The sequence below is a fragment of the Quercus lobata genome, chromosome 11 (genome assembly GCF_001633185.2).
Source record: "Quercus lobata isolate SW786 chromosome 11, ValleyOak3.0 Primary Assembly, whole genome shotgun sequence".
NCBI lineage: Eukaryota > Viridiplantae > Streptophyta > Magnoliopsida > Fagales > Fagaceae > Quercus > Quercus lobata.
Genome location: NC_044914.1, coordinates 27,752,915 through 27,766,269, shown reverse-complemented (window position 1 = coordinate 27,766,269; position 13,355 = coordinate 27,752,915). Strand labels below are relative to the sequence as shown.

Below are 13,355 nucleotides of genomic sequence, written 5' to 3'. Positions count from 1 at the left end.
TATATCATTGTTTTTATTTTTTTCGCTAATATACTCCTTGTGCTCATTAAGGGTCTGTTTGTATACTGTTTATTTTGCTGAAATTGAAAATTTATTGTTGAAAATACTATAGATAAAGGTAAAAGTTAGCTAAAATAGTATAGTGGAGTCCATGAATAGTACCAAAAAGTATAGTGAGACCCATAAATAGTAGCAAAAATAAGTTAAATAGTAAAATAATTTTCATTTTTCATTGATATCTAAACAGAGGCTAAAACTATGATAACTAGCCATAGTAACAAACGTTTTAGGCTAACCAATAGAATAATCAATATACAAATAAAGTTGTCAAATGGTTACATTATCTCAACCTCTTATTATTATCATATCATATCATTATTATTATTGATGTGACTGCTTGAAATAAAGATAAGTATTTCCTCAAAAAAAAAAAAAAGATAAGTAAGTTTCCAAAAAAAAGAAAAAAAGAAGAAGATAAGTACAAATACCAAATCCAACTTGTAGGATTAAGGGCCTCAAATTATATATTGGGCGTTGGGCCTTGGCTGAGAGCGTGAGTGGTCCGAGGAGAAACGAATGATAATGAACGATTCAGGCTCAGGATTTAATGAGCAAGATACAAATAGGAAGGTTGTCCGAGAAAGAATATCTCCTCGAATACGATAAGTACAACTCAAATATGTATTCCAATGATCAGAGTGACTTTTCAGGAAACTCTAATGATAGGGACATACGCCATAAACGTACAAGAAAGATGGGAACCCAAAAATATTTAAGGGAAAGCTGCTACCACCGCATTGAATGCACTGCAGCTACTTTTCTGACCACATTTATGTGGAGAATACCTCTGAACAGTGCTGCCTTGACTATCACAACTCACAGAAAGTCAAAGAGGGTGTCTGATGGGATGAATACTTAGATAATGATTCAGATGACCAACAAGTGTAGGATCAAGATAGTCCAAAGGGAGTTACATAATATAAGAGACCCTTCATGAGGAAGAGACCGGGGAAAAAGAGAGAAAAGGCACTGTAGCAATCTAAATTGCACTTGTAACATGTCTAATTGATTTATATGAAAACTTATCTCCTCAGACAGTGAATTCATTTAGCTCTATGTTCTTTGTTTTTGCTTAATCATCTTCTACATCTATACTAGCCGTTGTCAAATTCATTAGAACCTAGTTCTTTAATCCACTCTTTATAAATTTATTGTACTGGGTTTATTGGGCTAATATCCCACACATTTTGGGTTTTGGTTGCAAAATGTGTCCCTACACAACCCAAAAAAAAAAAAAAAAAAAACAAAACATTATCAGGTTCACCAAACCAAACCATATGATTAGTGACTTGGATTCTTACAAGTTGCATATTATTAAATATGTTTTAGTAGCGTATGACCTTAAAAGTTAAAACATAGTATAATAAACTATTTTAGGAAAAACTTTGGCCTAAAATCCTTGTTAAAAAAACAGAGCTAGTAGGTAGGGCTTCAGCAAAATTGTATTTGATAAACAGCAACATGGTTACCGTAGGGCTTCAGCTGGCGGCGGCTTTGACCTGAGACTTCTCTACTGCTTTACTGCTTTACTGCTTTATTAACATTTGTTTGTGATTGCTTCATTTGACTTTGGTTTGTGTTGTACACTGAACTGACTGTTATACACTCAATTCGGACTTTCCTCCTGTCTAATTTTGTCTCAAAAAAAAGAAAAAGAAAAGAGAAAAAAATTTCTTCATCTCAAAAAAGAAAAACCGTAATCCCATATCTCTCTAACCTGAAAATATGTCTGTAATGCAACAACTCTCATCTCCAATCTCTTCATCTTCTTCAGCTTTCCTTTCCCATTCCAGCTTTAATTCGAGGTACCCATTTCTCCATTCTTCTCCCTCTCTCTCTTTTTTCGCTGTTTGGTTCTCTGGAAAATGAAAGATCTAATCTTTTAATATTTATAATACCCTGATTTTTAAATAATGACTATTAGGGTGTAAAAGATTAGATTTTTTTTTTAATTGAATATTTGTGGGTTTTTGATGCTGTGCAGAAGTAAAAATGTTTCGGTTCCGGCAAAAAGAATCGGTATTTGTAAATGTGTTGCAGTGCCTCAGGAGGCTCAGACTGGTACCATTTTCATTGCCTTCATTTCAAATCTTAATTTTGAATTAGTTTTTGTTGTGTTGTGTTCTTCAAAATGTTAGGCTTATAAAATGTTACTTTGTTCTGGCACCGATGTTGTTATTGTTGCTGGAATGTGAATGGTGGTGGGTCATGAAACATGGAAAATGCTAAACGGACTAAAGTTTTACTTCTAAATAATAACTTTCTTGACAAACTGACTTGGCAACTTATAGTTATAGGAATGGTGCCTCTTCAGGAACTTAGTAGTAAATAAATTTCATAATTATTTTGGAAAATATTAAATCTACTCGAAAAAGCCTACGATGATGTGGGAGTAAATGTGATTGGTGCCACCTCAACACATCATAAATGTCTGTTTGAATTAATTTTTTGTGATCGATGATACGTCAGTTTGTAAAACTTATGTTGTAAATTTTGTAGTATTCCTAGCATTAATCAGTTATTTTTTGTTTTGTTTTGTGTATAAAAGTTGATACATCAGGTTGTAAGCTTGTAGTAAGATTTGGTAGTAGCCCTGGTATCATATGTTTAGTCTGGCAATGCCTGTATTTACATTATGTGCGTAAGGTTTATGTTGTTTATAGTTAGTGGTTGGTGCATTACAGAGCATAGGCAGTGATCTTGTGGTGGTTTTGAGAACAGGCGTTTAATGATTTGTTTTTTCTCCTTCCGGCAAGGTGGGGGGGGGGGTATTCAAACCAAAGTTCTATACTTGGGAGAGAATCGGGCAATGCCATTGAGCCACTAGGCTCTTGGCCATGTGTATAATGGAATTTACTCCCTGCACTTAAAAAAAAAAAAACTGAATATTTGCATCATTGACAGTAATTTGATGGTGTTAAAACTTCATGGTTTGGAAACAAGTTAAACCTTTGCTGTTTTTTGTGAAGCTTACACGACAAAGGTCTCTCGCAATGCAAACATGGCCAAACTTCAAGCGGGTTACCTTTTTCCAGAGGTTTGTGATGGCATGTGCTCTTACTTGTTATGTTGTTATGCTATTGTTGTTGATCTGTATACATCATTTATTTGACCTGTGATTGATATTACGGTAAATCATTTGTTTCTTAGGACCATAGACTTATGATTTCCAGTATCCAAGATTTTTCTCCTGTGTTCATTTAGGAGTTTTCAGATTTTTCTAGTTTATGTTGCTCTTTTATTTTTGCATGGTTGACACATTTGAGTATACCTTCTGTGTACTGAGCCTTTTTTATTTTTTTTATTTTTTTTATTTTTTTCAATTTTTGTTAGGAAACTTGTTGCTTATTAATAAAAATAAAAATAATAGAGGAATAAAGCTTGGATGTCGGAGTATAGTTTCCTCTCTATATATTTATGTCTCTTCCATGACGTCTTCTATTGTTTACCAAAAATATAACCAGTCTCACCTCCTGTATCTTCCTCTGTTCAAGATCTCCATCTAATAATGCATTTGTTTAAGTGAAACTTTGAAAAATTCTTTTTCACCATCTCTTTCTGTTAGATATATTTTCATGGAAATTTAATATAATTGCCTGTTCACCAGAGTTCCTATGAAAGTGAAGCAGAATGGTGCTTTGGATGTCTCTATCACCCTGAATTGGAATTTCATTTTACATTTTTTTGATATAAAAAATGACCAAGAAAGGCAATGAAATAGAGAAAATAATATTGCTTAGTTATATTGTTTTGTCAGTTTCTTGTATGTATATACTTGGCCTCCCAACCTTACCCAACCCACAAATCTTTTTCATTATCTTTATTTTAAATAAACTTATAAGTAATCCTATATTGTGCTTATAATTCTTGCAAATAGATTGCTAGGAGGAAGGCTGCACACTTGCTGAAGTACCCAGATGCACAAGTGATAAGCCTTGGAATTGGTGACACTACTGAGCCTATTCCGGAAGTTATTACTTCTGCAATGGCAAAGGTATGTTTGAATTTTTTTTTTATTTTAATTTTTAAAATTTTAATTTCTTGATGTTTCTGCAGTTCTTCATTGCTCAGAATATGTACAGAGAAAAATGCTGAAATTTCTGATTTAAAATGTTTGGAAATTTTGAATAATTTAATTTATATTTGTTCTAGGTTTTGAAAAAAGTGATGCCAATTCCAATTTGGCCGTATAGCTTTGTTATGCAAAATCAAAGTGCAGTTTCTGGCTTCTGGGACAAATAAAAATTAGACATGTTTCACTTCCTTTTCCTGCAACCATATGGTGTGTTTAGAAACACACCGTATGGTTGTTGTTGCATTTGCCATGTCTCACGTTACACTAAACACACCATATGGTTGTTGTTGCATTTGCCATGTCTCACGTTACAAAAAGGAGAGCATCTTACATTCATTCTGGTGACAATTTTTATGAACATTGTACTCGTATTAAAAAAAAAAAGAAATTTTTAGGAACATTATTTTTTCAATTTCAAACGGTGCTTATATTTGTAAAAAGTAGAAGGGTGATTTAAGTGGCCAATTTGAGCAGTTTTTATAATTAGGCTGAAGATATATCTGGTGAAAGCCAGTGAAGACTAGCCCAAATGGCACATCCTCTCCTTATAAGCACAAGGTGGAGGGTGGGTTTATGAATTTAAAACCAGCTGGTTGTGTGTGTACTGTGTAACATGCCAATAAAATTATTTTTTTGAAAGCTAAATTGAAAATATAATGCAAGAAAAATGTTTACCATTCTATAGCCAGGAAATATATGTGGCCATGAAATAGGGATTAAGTGGAACATAATTTCCAAATCTCCACAAGTAAAAATTATGATAAGGATGCTGCCTCATGTTGGCAATCTCTTCTATATATATGCATTCGTACATTCATAATGTACAAAGGGTTAAAAAGTGCGAATAATCATTTCTGTTAAATGTTCCTATCACATTACATTACTACTGATATTTGTACAGGTCATAGGAATGTATCACTCTATATTCTAGACATTGAAAATTTCAAGTGTCATGGGCATCTATGATGACAAACTTTGGAATGGTCTATGGTTGATAAAAGGCGATGTTGATCAAACACACTTTCTTCTCTTCTTGATCTTAAATGTGTTTTTATTGCTGCCTTTTCCAAATGAAGTCTTGAGTTTGTTATCCCCACTTGTTTTATTTATTTATTTGTTTGTTTTTCTTCAAGTGCGTTTTATTATTCAAATATCTTGCCATTTTCAAGTCTACTTTTTTGTTTCTCTTGAAGTTTTTTAAGAAGGTGATTCTGGTCAAGCTTCTAGCCTTGAGGATAAAACCTAAAGCCTGAGATTTGGGTTGTTGACAGTTAATCCCTGTTATCTTAACAAAAGAAATATAGTCATAAAGCTGTTCACTAGGCATATAATTGTGCACAGTGAATAACAAGAAGCTTGCGTGTTTAGGTATGAAGTATCAAAGTCCCTTTATATGTATATATATATATATATATATATATATTTATTTATTTATATTTGTGAGCTGCTCTTTTACTCTTTCATAGGTGTCAAGTATGGATTTCTTTGGGATGCTTTTTGAAAAGTGACCTTGAAAACAAGTGTGGTTCTGTACCATTTATCTGAGCTAGGTTTAAGGCTCTTGTGTAAATGGGGCTACTGCTTATTATGGGGTTAAAGGCATTGCATTGCCTCTTCAGACATCATTCTCCACCCAGATTGGTTGTCTCTAAGTTGGGGTCAATTTGATTATAATCATTATAAAGAATAATTTTATCAGGCATCTGACATCTCCAATCCACAACTTAATTACAATCTTCAGTTTGGACTCAATTAGGGCCCTTGCTTGTATTGAGGTTGAAATTGGAGCACTGAAGGTGCCATATCATGGAATAGCTAGAGGCATTTTTTACATCATTGGATGCTGTTGTCTTTGTTTTTTTCATGCTTTTGGTTTTACTTTATTTTTTTTTTCTTTTCTTTAAGGAAATCTCTTCATGCAGAGATGCTTGATAGTTTTGTGAAGATGGATCTCTCTTCCTTATAATTGTTGACTTGGCCTTTTATTTTCTACGACTCACAGAATTCTTGCTCAAGCACTAACCCAAACAGCATTTTTAGGATTGCTATTTGATTGACATAATTAAAACTATCATATGGTTTCTTATGTTTTGATGATATTTTAGCACGGTTCGATATCTTATATGGTTTACGATTGAGCAGACCCCTTGTTTGTTTTATCATTGATTCAAATTGTTTTTACTTTGGCAGAGAGCACATGAATTGTCAACACTAGAGGGTTACAGTGGTTATGGAGATGAGCAGGGTGAAAAAGTATGTGGCATTCTTGATTCCTAATTGACTGTTTCATGGAGTTGAACTTCCCTGTTAATTTTAGATACTTCTATTACAAATGTTGAACAGATTGTCTCTAATGTGTCCTGAAGATGTAGAGTTACCCTTGCATGTTCATATGGCATAAAATGTGCTTGAAACATACATGGACAGTATGCATAATATAAGCAATGGATCTAGAGTTTAAATGTATAATTTTAAATGTAACTTATGTGATCTCTTTAGAAAGTTTTTGTGACCGGTCCATTTTCTAATGGCTGGATTTTTTGAGTGCTTCTAATTGTTAGTGTATTCTCAATAAACCAAATGGCTAAAATGGTTTCATAAACATGCTACACGTACTTTTTTGACCTATCAAAACATCGGGATTGATGCTGATGATCAAGGTTTGGCTGAAATTTAGATTTTGGCTCTTGAACTAACACACCCCTCCTTTAGGTTCAAATCTGATTTGATCAAACATAGACTCCAGACAGAACTAAGAACAGATTAGCAAAGCCAAAGAATGGAAGCCTCTTATTTATTTATTATTAATATGAGATTTCATTGAGATTTTTCACTTCCTCGTGACGATAAAGTTCATGATATCTGTAGACTAAAATTATTGCTGATTGGTACAGGCTCTGAGAGCTGCAATTTGTTCAACATTTTATAACGGTCTTACTGTAACACAAGACGACATATTTGTCTCAGATGGTGCAAAATCTGATATTTCCCGCCTTCAGGTTTGGTTAATTTTTCACATTTTGGTTTTAAATTCCTTACATTAATCTTTGCCTGTGTTTATATTTGTTTGCATGTGAGAGGTGCTTTTATTTACCATTGATGGGTTATACTTGGTTATTGTACTTAGTGATCATTTGTATCATTATCAATAATGTATTATTCAACACCATCTGAATTTGCTTTCTTTCTACACTTGCAGGTTCTTTTTGGGGCTAATGTTACAATGGCAGTGCAAGACCCATCATACCCGGTAATTCACTATTCTACAAAATAAAAGAAATTTTGTTTAGTCAGTTGCATTTGACTAGTCATTTTCCATTTTCTTCTTAAATTTTCTATTTTCATATGATATATAGGGTTAGGATTAAGTTACACTAATCATTCGCTATTGAAGTTGTTTTTGTTTTATTTATTTATTTTTTTTAATGTAGAATTTTGTAGCTGGATAAAACAAGGTTCACTTGGGAAGTTAGTTTTTAGATAATATGAGGATGAATGACTTAAAGGGGCCAAGTCCTTGTATAGCCTGAGGCTTGAGGCACCAAAGAGGCGCTAACCCAAGTGTAATGAGGTGCCAAATTCTAAATATAAGTATTGTACCTATAATGAACTCATATCATATGTATCTAATGCTTATTAGGCAGAGTTTGAATTTTTCAAATTGGTAGGAGACTTTTAGGTAATCCAAGATTAGGCTTTAAAACAAGCTTATGTATGAGAAAAAGAGCAAATATCAAGGTTAAAAATTTTATATGATTGAAACTTTAAAGCAAAAACAATGAGCTCTAGCCTCTAGTTCAACTAGCACCTCCTCCCCTTATAAAGTCTAGGTGGAGGCTGAGGTTGTGGGTTCAAGTCCCATTTGGTGTATCTGTGTACGTTACCAATAAAAATAAAAATAAAAATCTATTTCTAAATTGATGAGGACAGGGAGAGAGAGGATGGGGAGAGCCATAAACTTTAATTAAAATACATAATTGCAGGACTGCTGTCTCTCTCTGGTCTTTGGCTGAATTTCATTGAGGCTTTTACCTCAGGTACGTTATAGATTGTTTCAAGTGCTCACTAGGCTTTAAAGGTACCTCACTAAAGGTGCCTTTCCTCAGGCCTTCAGAGGCATCTTAGTGGCTCCTGGCCTTTGCTTGAGCGCCTGGGCAAGCACCCAGCTTACCTTTGACTACACTAATAAGGATTATGCCTGGTAATTCACTTACAGTCGAGAAGTATTGTAGATCTAACATCTGGTTTATTTTATTTGGGCTACCTTTGAATTTCGACAATTACTTTGGTTGTTGTTTAGGCAGTCCTACCACTTAAGTCATAATTTCTCACCATATTGACAATCCACACTGCTTTCAGAAAAATAGAAAAACAATGATTTTCTCATTGGGCTGGTCTGTTAGATAAGGTATTAGCTACCTGGGGTGTCTTTTGAGTGATTAAGCTTTTAAAGGTGTGCAGGATCAATTTCTTACTAGAAATGGATGAAACTGCAGGCTTATGTGGACTCAAGTGTTATCATGGGCCAGACTGGACAGTTTCAGAAGGATGTCCAGAAGTATCAGAGGATTGAATATATGAAGTGTACTCCAGAGAATGGCTTCTTTCCTGATTTATCAACTGTTCCTCGAACAGATATCATATTTTTCTGTTCACCAAACAATCCTACTGGTGCTGCTGCAACCAGGGAGCAACTGACCCAGCTGGTAAAGTTTGCTAAGCAAAATGGGTCAATCATAGTCTATGATTCTGCCTATGCCATGTATACGTCCGAGGACAACCCCCGCTCCATCTATGAAATTCCTGGAGCCAAAGAGGTAACTTTGGAATTGTTTTTAGATTTTTTCTCAGCAAATCTGCCCTTGGATGCTAATTTTGTTTTTGTTTTGCTAATTTTATCCTTGTTATTGCATTGGTCAACACTGAGAGATGCTGTGTGATTTCAGATGAATGAGATCAATAATGTGTCCTAGAAAATATGGCTGGGTGTACTTTCCTCACTCATAATTGACAAATTTAATCTCTATTAAATTGATTTTGTTTCATTTTGTCTTCCTATAACCATAAAGACACTTTTGGAAGCTTCTTAGGTTATGGTTATGTAATTTGGAAAATATTTTCTTTGTGAAGTTCAAAATCCATACCTATAAGAGAATTATTTTTATGTCGAGGGTATGTTTGGACATCTTTGAAATGAACTTTTGAATGATTTTGATGTAGTCTTGGAGGACTAATTTGCTATTACTTTGTAAATTTGCCTATTTGAGAATTGTTTTAAGGGGTCTAATTCCAGTTGAAGTAAAATGCATGTGGCTTTAAAGGTATAGGCATGAGTCTTTTAGGGTTATTTTTACCTTTTCTCTTCTCTCTTTTCTTATTCATCTCTTTCTTGTCGTACTGTTCACGAATACTGTTCATACAGCCCCTGAACGCCATAAAATTCACTCTTTTCCTTCTTCCTTGCAACCCCAATCAAGTCCTTTCTTTTTACGGTTTTACCCATCAAAACCCTAAATTCCCATGTACTTTCTTTTAATAAATAGCCATCAAATTACTCATCAAACTGCCTTCTAATTTCTAACACAACATCATAACCCTTTCTTCAACAACTCTAATTCCAAAATCCACAAATAAACTCACCATAACCACATGTAGACAAATTCCCCAATTTGTCCCAACTCAGATTTTAATATATTTTTCATAGCATTTAACTTATTTCTTTTTATTTATTTTTCTTTTCTAGGGAAAGACTCGCACCTGGGGGGTTACTTACTGCTCTATGCTTGTGGGTGGGGGAGGTGCCACTTGCTCCAAAGGCCAATTTAAGCATATTTCTTATTGAGCATGAGGCCATTTTTAAGAATTGCTAGTACTAAACTTGCTATCTGGCTCATGCTTACCATTCTGTTGAAGTATGAACTCTTTTTTTTTTTTTGGGTGAAAATAACTCATTACCACTTCCCACATTTCACTTGCTAGGGTCTAGTCTATCCACCATATACCACCTGAATATAGCTCAGAAGATCAATTCTCTCAAAAAGTTTCAAAAATTTCAATTTATCCTGATTTAGAAGCCATATTTTAGATTTGATGTCTTGCATTCTGCTACTTTTGCTTTGATTATCAGTGGTGTTGATTGCTATAACTTTCTCTAAAATGACCTCATGTTAAAAAATGAATCTGTGTCATATAGGTATAGCATCTCAAAATGTGTCCTTTGCATGAAGGCAGATGATGCACTGTCACCAATTTTCATCTCCTCCTTTCAAGTACATTATGCTAGACAATTCCAAGGGATTTGTGCCTTATGGCACCTCAAAATGTTTCCTTTTCATGGGGTAGCTGATGCATCTCCCTTTTTTTTTTCCTCTGCTTGCAACAAGTGGGGTGATTTCAACTCATGTTCTCCTTAATGGGAGGATATGGCAATCTCATTGAGTCATAAGACGTTTGGCTTTTATCTCCTCATTTCTAGTATATTATACTAGACAACTCCAAGAAATTAGTCTAGTCGTTCCTAAGCTCCATGTGATACATGAGGTCCTGAGTTTAAGTATTTTACCAACACCTTGGGTTTCGGTTAGTGATTCTCCCTGATTTACCTAGTGTGTGTGAAATGGGGGTACTGCACAAGTGGGGGATTACTCAGGTGTTGTTGATAGAGCATTGGACACCTATGTGAGAAAAAAAGGTACATTATGCCAGACCTGTATCTGAGAGCTATTCTTTGCAGAAATGTCCTTACTAAAAACTTATTCCAGTCTGTAACTTCAAACCTTTGTCCCAAGTTCAAGCCACATCAAGCTCATTTCTGCATTTATTTTCCTTTCACAAAAAAAAAAAAAACACCGTTTTAGATCTTCTATATAACCCTAAACCGTAAATGCATTCTCTCCTCGTCTGTTCTTCAGTTGCCCCCTCCCCCCAACTCATCTCTCATCTTCACTCCACTCTGCCTAAATCCTCATCTCATATGGTGACATGGGCCTCAGTGGCTCCTCCATGCATATCATCCTTGTCATGAATGTGGAGTTCCCATACCTCCCTCTCTACTAATCGATATATGCTGAACAGTTCCTCCTAATCAACCTTCCTTAACGTCGGATGGTTTTTTTCTTCCTCCTCCATGAATCAGGTGGATCCCTTCCTTTTTCCTTTAATTTTATAGGTTCTATTTTGAGCTTTGCCATTCATTTAATTTGGTTTTGGGTTTTTTCCCCCCCTCTGATCTGTTTAAATGTGATGTTTTTGCTTGATTTTTATTTTGTTTGATTGCTAAGAACCTAGATGTTGAGGGTTTTATTTTTATTTTTATTATTAATATTTATTTTTTTGTTAAGGGGGAAAAAAACCAATTGCACCAAACCATTGCGTGCTCAGTTGGTATAGTGCAGTTCTGTGGGTGTATCAGCTGGCTTTGGTTGCCAAGAGCAAAACCGAGGCCCTTGGTTCAGGATTGAAGTTCCCCTTCACACTGACCAAACCAAACTGATATCAACCGTACCTAGCTGCAGCTGTCATTTTATATTTTTGTTGGTATCAATGATTTGTGATTTGGGCAAAAGGAGGGTGCTTACGTTATGGTTAGGGATAGGTTTCCACCTTTCAGTGTTGTGGACAGAAATGTTCAAAAATATATAATTTCTATGTTTAAATATTGTGTTGCAGGTTGCAATTGAGACATCATCATTTAGCAAGTATGCTGGTTTCACTGGAGTTCGTCTGGGTTGGACTGTAGTTCCAAAGATACTGCTATTTTCAGATGGATTTCCTGTAGCCAAGGACTTCAACCGTATTGTCTGTACTAGCTTCAATGGTGCATCCAACATTGCCCAAGCTGGTGGTCTGGCTTGCCTTTCACCAGAGGGCCTTAAGGTCTGTTTTGTAGTCTCATTTTCACTGATTGGTTACCTATATATCTAATGATATAATAGAAAACTCGAAGCATTCAGACTCTTTTTTTTGAACTTCCTCCAGTGCTGCTACATTAGTTTTTAACAGTTTTTGACTTTTCCATGTCAACGTTATTATTTTTGAAACCAATTAGAATTTGTTGTTTTATTAGAATAAAGCAACCTAACAAGAAACTAATTCTAATTTAATTATGTTTGGTCTTCTCTAAACAAATTGCAATTTAATAATGTATCTCTTTTCTACAAATTCTCTGATCTGGCTTTTACTTTTTAAAATATTTATTGTATATAAACATTTTTTTTGATAAACCTTCAGGTGTATCGCTGGGGTTACTGAATAGTTTTTTTTTTAAGGAACCTTTATCATCATATATCCTGTTCTCTTGGTAAAATTATAGGAGATTAAAACATTATAGTTCTTTATTTGTTTACTTTATTATTATTATTTTTATTTATTTAATGGTAAAAATTATGCAGTTTAATATTGTTTTTGACATTACTCTTTACTAGCCAAACAGACAGAAAAACGTTACCTATTCTGGTTATAATAAGATCTATTGATTTATACTTTTGCAGGCAATGCGTGATGTGGTCGGTTTCTACAAAGAAAATACTAATATAATAGTGGAGACATTTGATTCACTTGGTTTTAAAGTGTATGGTGGGAAGAATGCGCCATATGTGTGGGTTCACTTCCCTGGCAGAAATTCATGGGATGTATTCAGTGAGATTCTGGAGAAAACTCATGTTGTCACCACTCCAGGCAGTGGTTTTGGACCTGCTGGTGATGGGTTCATCAGGGTAAGCGCCTTCGGTCACAGGAAAAACGTTTTGGAGGCTTGTAAAAGATTCAAGCAGCTATACAAGTGAACCATGGATCCAACTTGTTCTGCTGCCTCTTCTTTGGAGCAGAAAATGACACATCTGCCTCCAGTTGCTTCGATTTCTGCAATTGTACGACATTAGTGCATTTCATTATTTGGATTTGTATTTTTAAATTGTGAAATCATTTTGTCAGTTGTAGAAATAGAGTTTACTTTTCATTTGTTATTTTAAATTGAAAGCAGATGTTGTAATATTTTGTAGTTTCCTACTAATGTCCAAGAAGAGTGCAGTTCAAATGTCAGAAATCTGTGTTAGTAAAATATAGGAGATCCAATCAATAGCCAAAAACACTTCTAGGACAAGAAAAATAATTGAAATAGAAATGATTAAGCTGGAGCCTTGAAGCATTGAGCTATGGTGAAGTCTAGGAAAGCCCATCGACAAAAATGGCACTATAGCACCTTTAGCCAAAATATATGGAA

At 34.6% G+C, this 13,355-nt stretch overlaps 1 protein-coding gene across 1 annotated transcript; it reads left to right on the top strand.

Moving 5' to 3' along the window:
• The first annotated feature begins 1,430 nt into the window (after positions 1 to 1,430).
• LOC115968567 (LL-diaminopimelate aminotransferase, chloroplastic) lies at positions 1,431 to 13,170 on the top strand. The gene is made up of 10 exons (XM_031087984.1): positions 1,431 to 1,865; positions 2,045 to 2,121; positions 3,030 to 3,097; positions 3,938 to 4,054; positions 6,326 to 6,388; positions 7,030 to 7,134; positions 7,335 to 7,385; positions 8,632 to 8,952; positions 11,804 to 12,010; positions 12,625 to 13,170. The coding sequence occupies exons 1-10, from the start codon at positions 1,786 to 1,788 to the stop codon at positions 12,916 to 12,918; spliced, it is 1,383 nt and encodes a 460-aa protein (XP_030943844.1). The 5' UTR covers positions 1,431 to 1,785; the 3' UTR covers positions 12,919 to 13,170.
• The last annotated feature ends 185 nt before the right edge of the window (positions 13,171 to 13,355 follow it).